Raw genomic sequence first — 21,220 nt, forward strand, 5'->3', positions numbered from 1 at the left:
CTTCAGCTGAGGACTGGATAGTTGCAAACAAAGATCTGATTGACAAGACGAAGTTCACCATCACAGGTCTGCCAACAGATGCAAAGATCTTTGTGCGTGTGAAGGCTGTTAATGCAGCTGGTGCCAGCGAGCCCAAGTACTATTCTCAGCCCATTCTCGTGAAGGAAATCATAGGTAGGAGACAAGGCTTTCAAAATTTAGACTCCATTTTACATGGTTCACTTTTTTTTTCTTCAAACTACTTTCTTCCTCAAAACCTCCTATTTTGTTGTTACTCCTTTGATATTTTGTTAATGCTTCCTAAGAGTTAGAACTTAATAAAGCAGCTCTCTTCAGGCAATGTGGGAGATCACCTTCAGGTTTATCTTGGTACTCTGAGGACCAGTTAGTTAACCTCTCCTGGTTCCAGGAGCCAACTCTGGCTGGGCTGCCTATTTACAGTGGAGAGAGAGAGTATGTTAATACAACCATGCAAACAATCCCTACAACAACCATATGCCTCCAATGAATCTGCAGGGTCAGAACTATTTTCATAATATTATGAATATATTATTTGTACCTTTCAATGTTTTGACGTCTTCACTGATAGTGTAAAAACGAAGGTGAGTAAAACTGTTGATACCTTAGTATGAAATCAAGTCAGTGCCACGGAGCCATACTAGCCAGCCTTGCCTTCCTCACCACCATGCACTCAACAGATGAAATAAAAGGGCCAGTTTTGCCTGAGAGTCTCTTTTTTTTTTTTTTTTTGAGATGGAGTTTTGCTCTTGTTGCCCAGGCTGGAGTGCAATGGCACAATCTTGGCCACTGCAACCTCTGCCTCCCAGGTTCAAGCAATTCTCCTGCCTCAGCCTCCCAAGTAGTTGGGATTATAGACGTGCACCACTACGCCTGGCTAATTTTTTTGGTATTTTTTAGTAGAGACAGGGTTTCACCATGTTGGTCAGGCTGGTCTCGAACTCCTGACCTCAAGTGATCCACCTGCCTCAGCCTCCCAAAGTGCTGGGATTACAGGTGTGAGCCATCATGCCTGGCCCTTAGAGTGTTCTTAATGAAGCATAAACATAATTAATTTTGGCTGAGCACAATGCCTCATGCCTGTAATTCCAGTATTTTGGGAGGCTGAGGCGGGCAGATCACTTAAGCCCAGGAGTTTGAGACCAGCCTGGGGAACATGGCAAAACCACGTCTTTACTAAAAATACAAAAATTTGCTGGGTGTGGTGGCACATGCCTGTGGTCCCAGCTACTCAGGAGGCTGAGGTGGGAGAATCACTTGAACCCAGGAGGCGGAGGCTGCAGTGAGCCAAGATCACACCACTGCACTTCAGCCTGGGTGACAGAGCAAGACCTTGTCTCAAACAAAACAAAACAAGAATAAGAATAATAACTTTCCTCAAATCTTGGCTCTTGAGTATGTTTTTTTTCTAGACTTGTGTGACAATGAAATGCAAAGTATGTCTGAAGTACTTAGGCTGCACACTGCAGTACAATGGTTGTCCCCAGGAAAAGCACCGTACAACTGAGTTGGAGGATGAATAGGTGACTTTTTTGCATAGAAGCTCCACTTTTACTTGGGGAAATAAGTAAGAAGAACTGCTTCATCCCTGTGAGCCTATGAGCCTTTGACTCCCTGCTCCTGATGGATTTGCAGTGACATGCTCTAGTATCTTCATGATGTTTAATTAATGAATATTAATACACAGTGGGCCAGGGTTGCCTATTATGTACTTCACCACAGTCACACAGGGAGAAAGTTACTGTCAAACTCCAACAGAGTCACCTAAATAGCAAGTGCTGGGTGCTAACATTTTGTTTTTTTCTGGTAAGGAAGAATGGACAGTCCTCCCAGCTAATGTGGTGCCTATAGATCTTTCGTGGAATGTTCCCTTGCAAATATACTCACTGTTAGAAACTATGAATAACTGGCCAGACGCGGTGGCTCATGCCGGTAATCCCAGCACTTTGGGAGACTAAGGCAGGTGGATCACCTGAGGTCACAAGTTTGAGACTAGCCTGGCCAACATGGCAAAATCCCATCTCTACTAAAAATACAAAAATTAGCCAGGCGTGGTGGCATGTGCCTGTAGTCTCAGCTACTTGGGAGGCTGAGACATGAGAATCGCTTGAACCCAGGAGGCGGAGGTTGCAGTGAGCAATGCCACTGCACTCCAGCCTGGGCGACAGAGAGAGACTCTCTGAAAAAAAAAAAAAAAAAAGAAACTACGAAAAGTATGCATAGTATGTATAAGGCCCTAAGAGAAAATGTATTTTTCTATAAAGTTGCTTTAGGCTTATTACGACAATAAAAATACAAAGTTGCAATAAAGCCAAGGATGTCAGGGATAAATTTTGCTGAGTCAAACTGTTAAAACATCTCTGTGTGGAAACACACACACACACACACACACACATTTTGAACCAGTTACCATATATCCTCTGTTAGTAGCACATCTCAGAGTTTATTGCAGAGATATGCCACAAGGGTACGCTGGTGAGCATCATGCCATTTTGCTTTTGTAAGGCTATTTTCAGACACCAGACTGATTGCAAAATTGTGCTATTTTACCCTCTCTCAGAACCTCCAAAGATTCGCATCCCAAGACACCTGAAGCAAACCTATATCCGCAGAGTTGGAGAAGCTGTCAATCTGGTTATACCTTTCCAGGTAAGAGTTCAAGGGTCGCTCTTTTTCTCTTTCCAGGGCTGGGTTAGTTTAGGAAGTAGGAAGAGGTACTCTAGCATTTAAGTTCATCATGATTCAGGATTTCCTCAGAGGGAGAGGAGATAAATAAAGAATGAAAGAGTATTGGAGAATGATTAAGCAATCTCCTGCTGTCAAAATAGAGAAATCTATAGAAACCGTCACAGATTTTCTTTCTGCATGAGACAAATGAGATATAGTCTTGCCTGAAGCTCAGGGACTATGGTGGGCAGGGAAGAAACATCAAGGAGATACCAAATGAAGAAATACTTGAAGATTCTTTTGGTCCTATACATTTGTAAAACCCATCATTTTAAGTGAAGCTCTCAGTGTAACATTCAGGAAAACTGTGTGTGCTTAGTTCCCACAATGACCCCAAACCAAAATAATTTCAATAAGGGGGACAACTGAAATTTGAAATCACGATGACACTAACTGAAATATATGAACAATATTAAATCATTGTTCCAGCAAAAGAATCTGTTCTTCACAAAATTCACTAGTCTTTACTTACAATAGTCAATTTTGGTCTTATACAAATACACACACACACCCTGCACCTCCCAACCCTTACTCTCCAACTCCCTGTTCATATGACACCTCCAGACAGGGCTGTTCAATAGAACTTTCTTCAATGTTAGAAATGTTCTATATCAATGCTGTCCAATATGGTAGCCACTAGCCACATGTGGCTGTTGAGCACTTGAAATGTGTAACTAGGAACTAGTGTGACTGGAGAAATAAATTTTTAATTTTCTTTAATTTTAATTAATTTTAATTTAAATAGCCACGTGTACCTTGTGGCTATCGTATCAGCCAGCCTGGCCTTAGAATGTAGGTCTCTACACACATTTGACACTCATATACACACACACACACTCTCTCTCTCACACACACACACTCACACACACACTCACACATGCACACATGCACACACAGAGAGAACTCTGTTCAAACCCAGGCTCCCATGAAACCAAACTAAAGGGATGGCCAATTCAGGCCATCCTCATTGCACTCCGGGCACAAACCTAAGGAGAGACATTGTGTACTACATACCCCCGGCATGAAATCAGAATGAAAGCCAAGGAGGAAGTGAAGCGGAACACAGCCGAGGAGGAAGTGGGTGGCTTGGCAAGGTTCTTCTCACTTTCCTTCTCCTGCAGCATCAGATAAAACCAGAAGTGGCAACAAGGCAGGTATGGGGGACCCAGCCCCAACCCTGCACTGGGGCTGCTGAGTCAGCCCTCAAGCCTCCACATCGTTCCTGCCACCACAACTAATCCCAGTTCCCAGATCTGGGGGTCTGCGTGTTCAGCTTCTGTCACTGAGTCTGAGAGAGAAAAAATCATGAGAACAGGGACCGCATAGATCTGGCATCCCAGAGACTGTTCAGCCCCCAGGAAGGGAGATGAGACCAAAGTGTGATGTTTGTATACTTGTGTAATCTCTAGAGTTCGCAAACATTTTTCATTTGATCCTCAGAAACACCCTGTGAGGCAGGAAGGCCGGATTTCCTTACCTTGCTTGAGAAGGGAAGAAACTGAAAGGGAAGTTAAGTGACTTGCCCAATGTCACACAGAAAGTCAATGGTAGGGCCAAGAACAGAGTCCATGGCCCCATCACTTAATTCAGTGGTTTTTTCCACTCTGTATATTATTAGAGAACCCACATTTTCCCCTAGTGGCTAACAGCAAGTTGTACATTTAAGGAAATAAGCTTGAACTGTTTTTCCCTATCTTCAACAACGTCGTTCTCTGCTTCCCATGTGTGAGTCTGAGCATCCCCAACCACTCTTCAGGCTCTGAAGCAGGGGTTTGGTGTGTAGCTCTACATCTCTTATTATAACCTAGCCATGTTCAGAGCCCACAGGAAAGCTGTGCCTTACCTGACAGAATTCATGCTTGGTTCCTGTCTGCCAGGGTATGCCTGGATGCTCGGGGATTCTAGGAAATTCCTTTGTAATAGAAATGGAAAGTCAGGTTCATGAATGGGATTATGATTTCTTAAATTCTGCTCTTAAAGAATAGTTTCAACAGCGAGAGGGAACAGAGAGAGAATTCTAGACAAGTCTAAAATGAGCAGCACAGGACAGTAGAATAATAATCATTAACATTTAGATGATATTGGCCGGGCACGGTGGCTCACACCCATAATCCCAGCACTTTGGAAGGCTGAGGCGTGTGAATCACATGAGGTCAGGAGTTCGAGACCAGCCTGGCCAACTTGGTGAAACCCTGTTTCTACTAACAACTAAAAAAATTAGCCAAGCATGGTGGTGCGTGTCTGTAAACCCAAGTACTTGGGAGGGTGAGGCAGGAGAATCCCTTGAACCCAGGAGGTGGTGGTTGCAGTGAGCCAAGATTGTGCCACTGCACTCCAGCCTGGGCGACAAGAGGCAAACTCTGTCAAAAAAAAAATTTAGATGATATTAACTACAAAAACTTATGTATTGGGCAGAAGCTTTCTCAGCACTTTAATCTTTATAACCACTCTTTGAGATAGGTACTACCATTATTCCCGTTGAGGCACAGAAAGCTTAGTAACTTGCCCAGGGTCACACAGACGTTAAGTGGTCAGGAGCTAGATATAGATTCCAGGGCCCCAGAGCCCATGCTCTTAACAATTATCCTGTGTTGTGCAGGCTTTTGGAGACTAGGAGACCCAGCTGGGAGACCTGGTTCCAGTGCTTACCTAACTGCAGGACCTTGGACAAATTATTTAACTTCTCTATCCAAAAAATGAGGATAATGATAAGCTTGATGTGAAGATTAAGGAAAATAATCAATGTTATGTACCTAAGGTAGTGCCTTGCACATAAAATACAGATTACAGCTTTGCTGCTGTAATTGCTCACCACCAGACTAGAAGGGTGGTATTTTCCAGCCCTGCCTAGAATGGGTTAAGCCATTGTCCTTCTCATAATGCTGAAGAAACATCTTGAGACAATATGATTTACCCTCTCTACTTTTGCTGTCTTTCTTTTTAGGGAAAACCAAGACCAGAATTAACTTGGAAGAAGGATGGTGCAGAAATTGATAAGAATCAAATAAACATTCGCAACTCTGAGACTGATACAATCATATTTATTAGAAAAGCAGAGAGGAGCCACTCTGGGAAATATGATCTGCAAGTCAAAGTGGACAAATTCGTGGAGACCGCATCAATTGACATCCAGATCATTGGTAGGTTTAGATGAAGGAGCCAGAAAGTTCTGTCAAAGCAGTACAGGGATGAACTGTCCTTGTCCCTAAGGCAAGAGCAGGAGTTTTGTTAGGCTGGCTCTACATAAAACTCTTTTTTTAGATTTGTTTTTTAAAATTAGATAAATTAGGCTGGGCGTGGTAGCTTACACCTGTAATCCCAGTACTTTGGGAGGCCAACGTAGGCAGATCACTTGGGGTCAGGAGTTCAAGACCAGCCTGGCCAACATTGTGAAGCCCCGTCTCTACTAAAAATACAAAAATTAGCTGGGCATGGTGGCGTGCACCTGTAATCCCAGCTACTCAGGAAACTGAGGCAGAAGAATCGCTTGAACCCGGGAGGTGGAAGTTGCAGTGAGCTGAGATCACGCCACTGCACTCTAGCCTGGGTGACAGAGTGAGACTCTGTCTCCAAAAAAAGGACAGTAAGATTTGTTACCATTTCAAAATGAATTCTCACCAACTCAAAGGACTAATCACGGGAGATTTAAGGCATATATGTTCAAGAAAATTAATGAATGTGCTTTTTAGTGAAATCCTTCTGCACTATTCTATAACCCAGCTCTCTCTTTCTCTTAGTTTCTCATCTCCCTGATGATAAAATTATTTCTTATGTTGAATTCTTACATTCTAGACAGTATAGATTCTAGCTATAGTTTAACATGTTTCTTACTACACCTAAAATTTGCTAATGAAGTTTTCATGGAGAATGAAGAATTTTTTTAATATTAATATAAGGAAGATGTACCTAAGCAAAATTGAACAGTTAAATACTGAATTCTTTGATCCTGCCAGAGTAGTTAGATACGTACCTGCCCAAAGAATAAATAAGGTTAGTTCTTACTTCTGTCCAGAGTCAGGGGAATAGAGGAAGGACCCCTTATGGATAGACCCTTCTCACCTAAATTATACTGTAATTTTTGCAACGTCAAGAAATAAATTTAAGGCCGGGTGTGGTGGCTCACACCTGTAATACCAGCACTTTGGGAGGTGGGCAGATCACTTGGGGCCAGGAGTTTGAGACAAGCCTGGACAATATGGTAAAAACCTGTCTGTACTAAAAATGCAAAAATTAGCCAGACACTGTGGCACACACTTGTGGTCCCAGCTACTTGGGAGGCTGAGGCATGAAAATCGCTTGAACCTGGGAGGAGATTGCTGTGAGCCAAGATTTCACCACTGCACTCAGCCTGGGTGACAGACCATGACTCTGTCTCCAAAAAAAAAAAAAAAAGAAAGGAAAGAAAGAAATTTAAGAGCAGAGCTAGAAAAACGTTTCCAATCATTGTTATCATTGTATTTCAGTAAATTTGCTGAAAGTTGCTCTAACCAAAGGGGCAACTTCCTGTAACAGCCTCCCTTAAAGGGTCATTCCCTTTAAACTAAGCACTCTTTCCCCACTGGCTAATCCTTTTTGAGTTTTGTTAAGTTGCAGGGAGTGTTGAGGCTGCTCTGTGCCCTTTGATCTGGCCTGGCTCCATTCTACTGGAAGGCAAAGGGTCTCAGAAGCCCCCATGGTAGGGTCTAGAAGAGTGATGCCTCCTGTAACAAAGGAAAGGGTCTTTTAAAATATCCTCATGAAACAAAATGTAGACTGGGAAAGAAAGTGACCTTGCAGTGACACCATGAATTCATCCTGTAGACCGTCCAGGTCCACCCCAAATTGTGAAGATTGAGGATGTCTGGGGAGAAAATGTCGCTCTCACATGGACTCCACCAAAGGATGATGGAAATGCTGCTATCACAGGCTATACCATTCAGAAGGCTGACAAGAAGAGCATGGTAAGGTCTGGCTTTCTCTGGTTCATCAGTAGCAAAAGGCACATTTCATCAGAGGTAAAGGAGATGGCACAAGGGCCTCACTGGTAAGGAGCCAACTGGGGCTATGGAGAAGTGATGTGGCAGAGCAGAAAGGAAAAGACCTGTGGAGCCACAGAGCTGGTCTTAAACCCCAGCATTGCTACTTAAGACCACATGTATAAGGACCACACGTGACCACAATCACTTGAGCTCTTTGATCTCTATTTTCCTCATCTATGTAATGGGGGCACAAATATCCCTTGCTTGATTATTACAAAGCTAAAGTGATATAAAGCAACTGGTTCAATGTTCAGTAGAATTCAATAAACTCATTCATTCAACAAATATTTGCTCAAGACTTTGACTCAGATTTACACCCATGCAACTCTTTCTCCTTGTGAAATAAATGTTGGATACTGTGCACTTACATCTACAAAAAAGTAAAAAGACAGACACCAGTTAGAAAAGAAAGATTCTACAAGGTTACAGCATGTGCAAATGCGGAAAGGTCTGGAGAAAAAGAGCTTAATGCAAACTTGTCCAACCCATGGCCCACAGGCCTCATGCAACCCAGGACGGCTTTGAATGCAGCCCAATACATATTTGTAAACTTTCTTAAAACGTTATGAGTTTTTTTATGATTTTTTTTCAGCTCATCAGCTATCGTTAGCGTTAGTCTATTTTATGTGTGGCCCAAGACAGTTCTTTTTCCAGGGAAGCCAAAAGATTGAAAACCCCTGGCTTAATGTGTTTAAAAAGCAACCTAGTTGGAGTATGACTTATTATAAACTTATTTTATAGATGAGGAAACTGAGGCTCACAGAGGATAAATGACTTGCTAAAGATGACCAGATTTTCTCACGCCTGAAATCCCAGCTACTTGGGAGGCTGAGGCAGGAGAATTGCTTGAACTTGGAAGGTGGAGGTTGTAGTGAGCTGAGATTGCGCCACTGTACTGTAGCCAGGATGACAGAACAAGACTCCATCTCAAAAAGAAAAAACAGAACCAAAGTTAATAATATCAGCTGGGAGCAGTGGCTCATACCTGTAGTCCCAGCATTTTGGAAGGCTGAGGCAGGAGGATTGCTTGAGCCCACGAGTTTGAGACCAGCCTGGACAACATAGGGAGACCTCCTCTCTCTAAAAAATAAATTAGCTGGGTGTGGTAGCACATGCCTGTAGTCCCAGTTACTCGGGAGGCTGAGGTGAAAGGGTCTATTGAGCCGGGGAGTTCAAGACTATAGTAAGCCAAGATTGCATCACTGCACTCCAGCCTGGGTGACAGAGCAAGATCCTGTCTCAAAAAGAAAAAAAATAATAATAATGTTAAATAAATGTACTGGATATTACTAATGTTTCTCTAGTGATTTAGCTTCAGGTCTTTCTCATAATAAGTTGGCACTAAAATTCTGTAGTTATACTTTATTCTACAAAAGATAGCTACGAAGACAAATAGGTAGGTAGACAGGTAGATAAATAGATGACAGACACCTAAAGGTTATGAAAAAATATAAAGATAGTAGATGACAACTAGGGTATATGGATCTAATGTGTAAATGAAGATTAAATTACATAGTCAATTGCAAATAAGTTGTGAAATATTAAACAAAATATACATTGTTTCAACACATTTTAACAACATATATTATTACTCTCCATATAAAAATGAGTGGTCTTTTTTTCTTTTTGTTAATAAAGCATCCTTGTTATTTATCCCAATCTACAGTTAGAAAAATTGTATACTTTTAGGTGATTTTCCTCCAGTTGTTACTTTTTTTTCTTTTAGGAATGGTTTACTGTCATTGAGCATTATCATCGAACCAGTGCCACCATTACTGAATTGGTCATAGGGAATGAATATTACTTCCGGGTCTTTTCTGAAAACATGTGTGGCCTCAGTGAGGATGCCACCATGACTAAAGAGAGTGCAGTGATCGCCAAGGATGGTGAGTTGGGAATGGACTGACATTTGAAAACCTTGGTTGACAGTGACTAGACAGAGAAGACTGGAAAAAGAGATGTGGTGAAAGGGAACAAAAAAATGGTAAATGTACATTGTAAAATTATGATAATGGTGTTCAAGTAAAATTTTAATTTTACAGGTAAAATTTAAGTGAAATTGTATTATTATTGCATTTTTTTACAAATATAGGCTTTAATTAATTCCAGGTTCTAGGCAGTGGATCTATAAATGGCTAATACCCCAGAGGCTGGAAGAAGTAGACATTTTCTTCTAGAGTTTCTACTTTTATTCTTGGACACCTTTATCGTAGCTACACATGGGACCCACTCTATGATAAAAGGAGAAACTAAATTCTATCCTTATCTTTTCTTTTCATCATAAACCACTCTTCTTAAAACCTTCCTTGTGTATTTTCACATTAGAACAAATTTCTATTCAAAATACTCAGAAAGACACCAAAGTCTTCTCAATATCTGGTTCAGTTTCAGATGACCCCTCTGGCTTTCTATCCCACGTATGATTGGCTATACATTTATACCCCTCAGAATGTTTGCCACATGGCATTTGCTCATCTTTGTCCATGTTTTTCTAAGTTCAGGGAAGTTTTAATCATGTGTAAAGTATGCCACCAATAATACATTCTCAGGCCAATTTACATAATTTTAACATATTTGTAATGCTTGTTTTTAAGGTAAAATCTACAAAAATCCAGTGTATGAAGACTTTGATTTCTCAGAGGCACCCATGTTTACTCAGCCTTTGGTTAACACCTATGCCATAGCTGGTTACAATGCCACCCTAAACTGCAGTGTGAGAGGAAATCCTAAGGTACCATGTTCTTCTATCACATCAGTTAAAGTCCTTGTCTTGTATTTGCTGTGTTATAATGTAAGTAACAATGTAAACAAATCCAGCTGCTACTTGTGTCTTCCCAGGATGGGGGATTAGAGGGTGGTAGTGGTGGTAGATTATTAGGCACACTATTCAGATGTAGTAGTAAAATAATGCTTACATTTCTTTGCTAAGGGATTCCTTCTAAAAAAAAAAAGCAAACCACCTATTTAAAAAAGAACATCTCCTGTGTAAGGAGATGGAAGTATAATAATATTGTTTCACTTGGAAAATTAGGTGGTAATGTCAAGAATTCTGTGATAGGTTAAAGTAAACAACAACCACACCACCCTGTCTGTGATACGTTAAAGTAAACAACAATTACACTACACTGTAAGACAGAATATGAATGTGCTTTGATAAGGGTACAGTGTGCTAAGAAGGGAGCTATCATATCCAGTTGAAGAGATTAGAAAGGTTTCAAGGTTTCATGTTTGCATTTGAAAAGAACAACGAATTAATGAATATCACCCATAGAGATGTACATATCCCTGGGTGCAAGACAGAAAGTACCCTAGAATTGGGAAAATTTATGAACTTTTTTTTTCCTGTATATACCTTGATCAGAAATAGGGAAGTCGTCCGGGCGCAGTGGCTCATGCCTGTAATCCAAACACTTTGGAGGCTGAGGCAGGCGGATCACTTGGTCAGGAGTTCGAGACCAGCCTGGGCAACATGGTCTCTACTAAAACTACAAAAATTAGCTGGGCATGGTGGCACATGCCTGTGATCCCAGCTACTTGGGAGGCTGAGGCAGGAGAAATGCATGAACCTGGGAGGTGGAGGTTGCAGTGAGCTGAGATAGCACCACTGCACTCTAGTCTGGGTAACAGAAGAAGACTCCGTCTCAAAAAAAAAAAAAAAGGAAAATCAAAGGAAGAAGCCAGACTAAGGATGAGAGAAAGGTGCTGAACTAATGTTTACTTGGAAATGATGTTGGTACATCCAAATGGGAATGATGAGGAAGCAGATGGAGAGGTTCACCCGGAGCCTAGGAGAAAGGCCAGGGCTGTTGCTCTTGGTTTGGAAGTCCCATACATAAAGATGCTACATTCTACCCCTTGCCAAAGCTTTAGAAAGGTGTGAGGCTCAGTGATCGCTCCCATTTGAAGGGTGGAAGGAAGAAGAAGACTGTGTGAAGGAGACAGAAAAGGTGCCATCTCTAGGCTCTGTGCAAGACAAAATAATAGAAGAGGTGGAAGAGAGAATGCAGAGGGTGCATATTTACAAAAGAAAGGAGAAGACAATATGAGAGTGAGGAGTCACTGATATCAAATGCAGTTCAGAAGTCAAGGAGAATGAAGTCATCTTCCTGGGCAATTGGGTCATTACTGATCTTGCATTATCTGATTGGAGTAGATCCATTGCCATGGGATGATGAATATAGACATCAGAGGACAGATTAAGTAATGAGGAGGCAGATGCACTTCATAAAGAATTAAAAAAGAGTATCAGGAAAAGGAAGTGAAGAAAATCAAATGATCATGACACTTTATGGGGTTTCTCTGAAAAAAATGCTCAGCAAATATGCACTCTCTACAATGAGTTAACATCATGGACCTATGGATGACATTGTTTTTTAATTTGAAAGTATTTAATTGGCAAATAAAGGTCATATACATTCAAGCTGAACAATATGATGATTTGATATATGTACACATTGTGTAATGATTATCACAATCAAATTAATACATTCATCAGTACCGATGCTGTACATTCGATGCCCAGAACTTGTTCATCCTGTAACTGAAAGTTTGCACCCATGTAGATCAAATTGAAATGCAACTGAATCCATTTGAGAAGATTGCCCTAGAGTTACCTCTGAACACATCTGGCTTTCTTTGTTAGAACTGTTAGTTTGCTTATTTGCCAAGCACTAAGTAGAGTTTAATGTGAGAAATAGTGTCAAGTAAAAGTCTATCCTTCTCAGATGCACTTTCTTTTTAAGCCATGCTTTAAAATTCTGTCACTGGCTTTGATGGTCTATTAATATGCCAATTACAGATATGTTTTGACCTAAGTTTCTTCAATTTGAACTTCAGCCTAAAATAACCTGGATGAAAAACAAAGTTGCTATTGTGGATGATCCAAGATACAGGATGTTCAGCAACCAGGGAGTCTGTACCCTGGAAATTCGCAAGCCCAGCCCCTATGATGGAGGCACTTACTGCTGCAAAGCAGTCAATGACCTTGGGACAGTGGAGATTGAATGCAAACTGGAGGTGAAAGGTATAACATCCAATATCTCACGTATAGACTAAAGTTAAAGAAAATCCTTGAATTATTGTTCTTAATGCTTATTGTTCTTAATCCAAATTGCTTGCCAAAATGCTGCAGCGAGGGTGGGAGAGGGTGGTGAGGGCGAGGGAAGCAGGGAGGGAATTAAGGGAGAGAAGACATTTTTACATCCTGCATTCACTTCACTTTATTTGAGGAAGGCTACTTGTTATTTAAGTCAACTTATTTTTATCTTATGTGATTTGTGCTAAGGGACTGTTAATTTCAGTGGAATGTTAGTGTGTGTACAGCATGGTAAGAATGAAAGGGGCTATCACTTTGGTGACATAATCCATCTATAAATAGAAGCCTAGTGTAAAAATCCATCTATTGAAATGACAGTTGAGGAATCTGCACTATTTTTAATTAGTTTACTATTTTGTAAAGTTTATTATTTTCTGATATTTATAGAAATAGTTTTGCTAATTGTTTGATATTACACATATAGAATATAGCATATACATATTATAACAGGCTGCTTTTCAAATCTCTAACTGGAGAACTTCCATTTATAGGTATACATTTCATTTATACTAGTTTTCAAAGTGTAGCAACTAATGTAAACCAAGAAAACACATAAGGATTTATGTGGTTGAAAAGCATAACCTGCCATCTTAATCAATTTTCAAATTAATCAACTACCATTTTTATGCTGATATTTTTCTTTACAAGCAGAACCTACTTTGGGACACCATGAAAACCCCTTCAAAGAGTCACCATTATGAGATAATAGGTGACATGATCCTAATGTGTTTTCTCTCATTCTTAACTGTATTATATTGCCATTCTGTAATAACCAAAATCTTTCTTTTTCCAACCTCTCTATAATGAAGAAATTATAATCAAAAACTAGTAAATATCTATTTTAGAAAATCGTAGTAAATGCTTGGGTATTTATGTTTTTTAAAAAGAGTCTTTTAGTCCTAAATCTAGTATAAATATGATAGAGAAACTTCTTGAACAAAATAGCTTTCATATATATATATATATGTGTATATATATATATATATATGTGTATATATATATATATATATATATATATTTTTTTTTTTTTTTTTGAGACAAGGTCTTGCTCTGTCACCCAGGCTGGAGTGGAAGGGTGCGATCTCAGCTCACTGCGACCTCTGCCTCCTGGGTTCAAGCAATTCTCGTGCCTCAGCCTCTTGAGTAGCTGGGATTACAGGCATGCACCACCACACCCAGCTTATTTTTGTATCTTCAGTAAAGACGGGTTTTTGCCATGTTGGCCAGGCTGGTCTCAAACTCCTGGCCTCAAGCAATCCATCTGCCTTGGCCTCTCAAAGTGCTGGGATTATAGGCATGAGCCACTGCACCCAGCTGCTTTCCTCTTACAACTTTTTAAAGCTGTATTCTTTCTTTTACAATTCATAATTGAGTGAAAGGAAAAAGATTTGATTTTTTTTCCTCACAAATATAAGGCATATAATATTCTTAGAAAATTTCAAGCCTTACTATTGAGATAACCCTTACAAATTTAAACATTTTTAGCTGCTTTATTGGCTTTAAACGATTATTAAGGTCATAATTGCAAGTCATCTGGTTTCTAAACTGCTAGCCTTATTAGTTCCAAAGTATTGTTGATGCTTTTGTTTCAATATCCCCCCAAAAAACAAAAACTAAAAAAAAAAAGTACCACTTATTTATGCTTTGAAACTAGCTGAATATTGTTAATGATATAAAATGATGCTTTAACAAATGGAACAATATTTGGGGCCCTCCTTAAAAGCGAATAGTATTATACATATACATGATATATTCTTTTTAGTGAAAATGTAGTAAATGGTACAGTAATTAAATTTGATAAAAAGAATAATGTATTCTAGTACATAAGTTCGTAATAAAGTATCAATTGTGATATATTGATAAAAGCTTTTGGTCCTAAAAGTAAAGCTGAAATTGTTTATCATCAGACTGTTACTCTGATAATAGGTAACTTGAATCAAGTTGAGTTGTGAAAAAAGGTAAGAATGTCAACTGAGAATAAATAAATACTGGTACAAATATTCTGATTCTGCAGTGATATATCAAGGAGTAAATACCCCTGGACAACCAGTCTTCCTGGAGGGGCAGCAACAGGTTTAAAAAGTTTATATCCCACTGGATATTCTACTTTCCGTTCCATTCCTCTTACATGAAAATGCACCTTGCATGTAAAGCTTGACTTTCTCATTTGCTTTTAATTGTGCCCCTTAGCAGCTCATGGCATACAGTGCTTATGCCATGAACAAGGAAGGCCAAATTATTCAAGGATATTAAGTAATGTAGAAACTAAGTTTTGTCGGAAAGCTACATACCATACCACTAGTCTCCATGAATAAAGCTAGAAAGCTACATTTGAAGATGATCTCGTTTTATATAATAAGACTATCAAAACTTGGATATCAATATTTCTTTAATATTTTCATTTTTTAAATGTAGAGAGACTTTTTTAAAGATAGTTTACAGCATAGTTTCCTTACATTCATGATGCAATTCAGAGAACTGAACATTTCAAACATTTTTTTTGATGTTCTGAGCATTTTTTATGGAAAGAGGATACAAAAATAGATCCAATATTTAGAGGCTGGGCGTGATGGTTCTCGCCTATAATCCCAGCACTTTGGGAGGCTGAGGTAGGTGGATCGCTTGATCCCAGGAGTCCAAGATCAGATTGGGCAACATGGCAAACTCCCATCTCTACAAAAAGTACAAAACTTAGCCAGGTGTGGTGGCACATGCCTGTAGTCCTAGCTACTTGGAGAGCTGAGGCAGGAGGATCACTTGAATCTGGAAGGTCGAGGAGGCTTCAGTGAGCCGAGATCTCCAGCTTAGGTGACAAAGTGAGACTTTGCCTCAAAAAAATAAAAAATAAAAATAAATAAATTGGGAAACTTACATATTTAAAATATTCCCATTACAAATTCACAAGTAGAATATCTGTAACCCATCTATCTGTTGAAGATTTTGGACATTTTCATGGGGACTCAAATTATTTCACGTTTATGAACTTAAAAGGAAAGAAAATTCCAGGCTCTATTACAAAATGTATCAAGCAATAAGTGAGTACTATCTTATATATGTGATTCACCCCCATTTGGAATTGCAAATTAAGAGTTTTTTGCAGCTGGGTATGCAACCTGATAAAAACCCTGATAATGTAGATCTATGCCTGAGTTTACAGTATTTGTTTTGTGAGTTTCCAGAGATAATAACAGCTTTCAAAAGAGGAAAAAAGTAAGGTTCTTTTTTGAAAGCTTTGTACATTGTATATAGAATAGCTTTGTAACATAAGGTTTTGTGTCTATTTAGATCAGTCATATCTATTCCATGCAGAATACAATATTATAGAATACACTAGTCTAATATTTGTACTTGATAATTTTGCCTTTTAGAATTTCAACATATATATATGTACACTAACACTTTGTCTATTGTCTATGTTTTTCTTTTGTTGAAAAACACGATATATATATGTTGTAGGGTTTTGGTTTTTGTATTTGTTTTAAGCTAATGGTTTGGAAGCTCTTACCATAGATATTCACTATACAATCAGAATGACTTTGCCACCTATTCAGGCAAAGTAGTTGTGCATATTAATAAATGTTTTACATATTAATGATCCTTTTGACGTGACTGGATCCCCACCCTTCATTTCATGTGCTTCTATTTTCCTACATCTTTTACATGACTAAGGATTAATGAAATCACCTCTTCATAATCATGACCATAATTTCATCCAACAAGTACTCAACTTTGGTGTTAGCACTTTATTAATGCTTACGACTTCTCTCTCTCTCCCTCTTTCTCTTTTCCTTAGTCGTTGCACAATAAGGATTTTTGAATGTATAATATCATCTAAGGTAAGCTTTCATATGGTTTTGGCATATGAAGCTTATGACTGTCATAAGCCATACCAAGCCTGTGGAGTATGGCATGATTTTCATTACATAATCCAATGAAAATAGACTTATTTTAAATCCCTAACTTTGTAGTTTTAATTTGTATTTCACTATCTTGAAATTAACAGCTAGTACTTATCCATCACAGCAGTCTCCTACTGACATGAAGCAAGTTGTTGAATGCAGTAGAGCATGAATGAAAGCATTTAATGTAGACAAAAATGGGTGATACCCAAGCATTCTGAATTATTTGCATCAAGGAATGGACATGTACATAAGTGGCATCATTTCTACCAATATGTGACTTGAGTTGTTTTTTTAAAAAAAGGAGAATGACTTTCTCAAATTTGCATTAAAGAAGTTTTTAAGAATGTTCAAATGGCATGCTGCTTTGTCTGGACGTGAATTTATTAGCAAGTAGTAAAGCACTTCACTAAAGGACCATGAATTTTTGTGGTTTCATGGATTCTCTCTTGAAGGGTACTTTTATTTTTTTAATATACTTCAGAAACTCAGAAGGTAGGTATGAAATATTGGTAGGTGTTTCTCGCACCTTCAGAAAGTATTGGACCAGTCTTATTATTATAATTTTAACAAAATATTTCCAATTTTTGTGCTTTTGACATGCATAAATGACCAAAGTTAAAGGGAGTAGTTTTTATCTTTTCTAATGTGCTTGAATCGAAACTCTCTGTGCCTAATTAAAAAGAACATTAACAAACTGGAAGCAGATCTTCCCACTGATCCATAATGTGGTATGCATTTATTCTGCTGTTCAGTCAGAACATTTAAATCATCTATGAGGAATCACAAAACCTCTCAAAGAGCAATAAATACTTTCCAACCACTTGGGAATTTAAATGAAGATTGAACAATAGTAGGGGAAAAACTGCTGTGGTTCTACTGGGAACTTGCTTTTCCTTCTAGATGCCAAGTGCTTTAAATTCTAAATGTACTAAATCCAGGAGAAGATTTTCCAAGTAGAGACTGAATGAATCTTTGTAACTAATGGGAACATGATTAGTCACATTTCCAGGCAGCTAGTCAAGAAGTATTGTTTCAGCGATTTTTCAGGTAGATGGTTTTGATTTGTCTGTTTTCCTTTTGGTCCTCTCTAGGTGGGCTCTCCTTCTGCAGACTCCTCTTGCAAGGCGTACCTGCAAACATAATTGATTCATATCTGCGAGACTTACACTCAAGCAATCCTGAGGAATACTGAGGGAGGGCCTGGCTACTGTCTCTCTGAACTCTGCTGCTTTGAAATCTGGTTGAAATGAGAAAAAGCATTTTCTGTTTTCCCACCAGGCCCCCAAGTGTGGTCTTTTTCTTTCCTCCTAATATTGAAGAGAAAAAAAAAAAAAAGTTTGCCCAGATTGCTTAATTAAAAATTGCAAACAAAATCTCATTTGAAGTCAGCACTTTGGTCATTATTATCTCTGCTCACTGTATTATACTTTACAAAAATGCAAGTCATAGAATAAGCAAAAGCAGTTATTTTTGTTTAAATAGTAGGCTATAAATGCTTTTTTTTCCTCTCAGAGTAAAAAACGTAACACAATGCACCACGACTGGATCTTGAAAACCAATCTTTCTCTTGATCTAATAGATTTTTCTAACCAAAGCGGAGTTGTTGATTTCATACAGGCCTGCTTCACATCAGGATCTGTGCCTTTTTTTCTTATTTGAATGCAATAAAACATTTTTAAAAGTCTAACTTTCAAACAAATTTTCTCAGTAGAAGGGATGGTACAACAAATCTGAAGTGTTTGTGATGAAATGATACAATATTCATTCATGCATTTAGGGTTGTATGCCGAGACACAAAACTAAGGCTAAAGGCTGGGAGCCAGCATGCCCCTGAACCCAGGTCTGCCCTCCCTGTGTCTCTAGCAAGGCATCTTGGCCAAATCTGCCAGAGCTTCTGCCAAAACAGCTAGTCATAGTGACAGAGGGCTGTTACAGACAACAGACCTATTACAGAGTTAGGGTTTGCTGATGGTATCCATTCAATTTGATGGAAACCTTTATTTAAAAATCTAGCAGCTGAGAAACATTTATACTAACCCATAATATTTTTAGCAACTTCCTTTACTCTTCCTGATATAAAGTTTCAGTTAAGGGAGTAGAATCGAACTGTAAGGTACCACAGCATTACTGTTTATTCCCTTGCCTCCCCTCTGTTTTTCTTTTTGGTCTTTTGTTGCAGGAGCTAAATATATTGTGACTTGTTGGTGGGCCCATGGCTTCTTTGGATGACATTTTAAACATATCTGCTCTTTTTTCTTTCCAGATTTTAGCTGGGAAGTTCTATGGTGGTCATGGATCTGGGTTGATGTTGGGCTCGTAAAGGGAAGGGTGAATGATTCAGGTCGTTGCAGTACATTTGAGAACAAAAGAAAGTCTAGTTTATGTCCAAACTATGTTGGCTCTATATATCTCTGTTGAAATTGGTTGGTGATGTTGCCTTACTGGTTGTTAAGAACATTGGCTATCACCCCTGCTCCTATGCTCCCAAAAACTCCAGAATAATATTGTGTGCAATCCCTGTGTAAACACCAGTTTTATTTTATTTTATTTTTATTTCTATAACCCATTGATTTTTATATATATATATATATATTTATTATACTCTAAGCTCTAGGGTACATGTGCACAACGTGCAGGTTTGTTACATATGTATACATGTGCCATGTTGGTGTGCGGCACCCATTAACTCATCATTTACATTAGGTATATCTCCTAATGCTATCCCTCCCCCCTCCCCCCTCCCCCCACCCCACAACAGGCCCCGGTGTGTGATGTTCCCCTTCCTGTGTCCAAGTGTTCTCATTGTTCAGCTCCCACCTATGAGTGAGAACATGCGGTGTTTGGTTTTTTGTCCTTGCAATAGTTTGCTGAGAATGATGGTTTCCAGCTTCATCCATGTCCCTACAAATGACATGAACTCATCATTTTTTATGGCTGCATAGTATTCCATGGTGTATATGTGCCACATTTTCTTAATCCAGTCTATCATTGTTGGACATTTGGGTTGGTTCCAAGTCTTTGCTATTGTGAGTAGTGCCGCCATAAACATACGCGGTAAACACCAATTTTAATCAAGAAAGCTATATGCACAGTATTGGTTAAGGTATTTTAACATAAAGGAAGTCTGGCTCATCTATAAAGACACGAAAACCTTATGTCTATGTACAAACCAAAGAAATGACAATGTGGCAAACCCAATCAACGTGGTCCCTGCAGCCCAGCTGCTGGGTCTTAGCCATAGCGCAGCAGCTGAGCTGGCTGCTTAACTCAAATACTCACTGAGCACTTTTGCCAAGACATTGGCCAAGCTAGTTAGGCAGCTTATACGTGTATGGTTTTACATAGCCTAAAAGAGACTGTAAAACCTCCCTGCTGAATTTTGGTTCCCCACTTATGACTTAGGCTCTTTAATTATATTTTGTACTAGATAATGTTACTTTTCTACATATAATCTTTCCTTATATTAAGGGTACACATACACTGCAAAGTTCTAATAAGGAAGAAAAAGTCTATTGTGAAACTGCAAAGAGCAAAAAATATCAGAAGCTATCATTACTATTGGTTTTTCTATAATTTTGTTTAAATTTCACTCTATTAAAAAATTACATATCACAGGAATTTACCAAAAATTCTTTTGGGGAACTAAACATTCATTAAAAATTTTAGGCTGGGCACGGTGGCTCATGCCTGTAATCCCAGCACTTTTAGAGGCCGAGGTGGGCAGATCACTTGAGGCCGGGAGTTCGAGACCAGCTATGCAGCATGGTGAAGCCTTGTCTCTACTAAAAATACAAAAATTAGTTGGGCATGGTGGCACACAACTGTAGTCCCAGCTACTTGGGAAGCTGAGGCACAAGGATAGCTTGAACCCGGGAGGTGGAGGTTGCAGTGAGCAAAGATTGCACCACTGTACTCCAGCCTGGGCAACAAAGTGAGACCCTGTCTCAAAAAAAAATTTTTTTTAAGGCTCACGTTTCTTTATTTACCTTAAAAGAAGGCTTAATGAATGTTCTCATCTAAATTAATATCAAAGTAGAAAAAAATTAATTCTAAGAGACATTGGAACAAGGTAATATGCCCTTAACCATTCATTTTTAGAATAAATTCTGAAGCACTATTCAGCTCAACAAATGAGTTATTGAATGTCTGGTATCTGCATGGCACTGTAATGGATTTAGCTTGCAACTTGATAAATAAAGGTACTTGAGGCTGGGCGTGGTGGCTGACGTCTGTAATCCCGGCACTTTGGGAGACCAAGGCAGGCAGATCACTTGAGTGCAGGAGTTCAAGGCTAGCCTGGGCAAGATAACAAAACCCCATCTCTACAAAAAATTATCCAGGTGTGGTAGCACGCACCTGTAGTCCCAGCTACTCAGAAGGCTGATATATAAGAATAGCTTAAACCCAGGAGGTGGAGATTGCAGTGAGCTGAGATCGCACCACTGTACTCCCAGCCTGGA

At 39.1% G+C, this 21,220-nt stretch overlaps 1 protein-coding gene across 1 annotated transcript in view; it reads left to right on the top strand.

The window, feature by feature from the left end:
• The window catches only part of MYBPC1 (myosin binding protein C1), an 89,418-nt gene extending 71,474 nt beyond the window's left edge, over positions 1 to 17,944 (top strand). Inside the window, exons 21-30 of the mRNA XM_063593598.1 lie at positions 7 to 174; positions 2,579 to 2,667; positions 5,690 to 5,885; positions 7,546 to 7,685; positions 9,490 to 9,649; positions 10,358 to 10,494; positions 12,600 to 12,786; positions 14,873 to 14,931; positions 16,652 to 16,694; positions 17,852 to 17,944. Of these exons, the coding sequence (XP_063449668.1) occupies positions 7 to 174; positions 2,579 to 2,667; positions 5,690 to 5,885; positions 7,546 to 7,685; positions 9,490 to 9,649; positions 10,358 to 10,494; positions 12,600 to 12,786; positions 14,873 to 14,931; positions 16,652 to 16,675 (1,160 nt within the window). The 3' untranslated portion in view covers positions 16,676 to 16,694; positions 17,852 to 17,944. The remainder of the gene's footprint in view (positions 1 to 6; positions 175 to 2,578; positions 2,668 to 5,689; positions 5,886 to 7,545; positions 7,686 to 9,489; positions 9,650 to 10,357; positions 10,495 to 12,599; positions 12,787 to 14,872; positions 14,932 to 16,651; positions 16,695 to 17,851) is intronic.
• The last annotated feature ends 3,276 nt before the right edge of the window (positions 17,945 to 21,220 follow it).

This window comes from Pan paniscus, chromosome 10 (assembly GCF_029289425.2).
Source record: "Pan paniscus chromosome 10, NHGRI_mPanPan1-v2.0_pri, whole genome shotgun sequence".
Classification (NCBI taxonomy): Eukaryota; Metazoa; Chordata; class Mammalia; order Primates; family Hominidae; genus Pan; species Pan paniscus.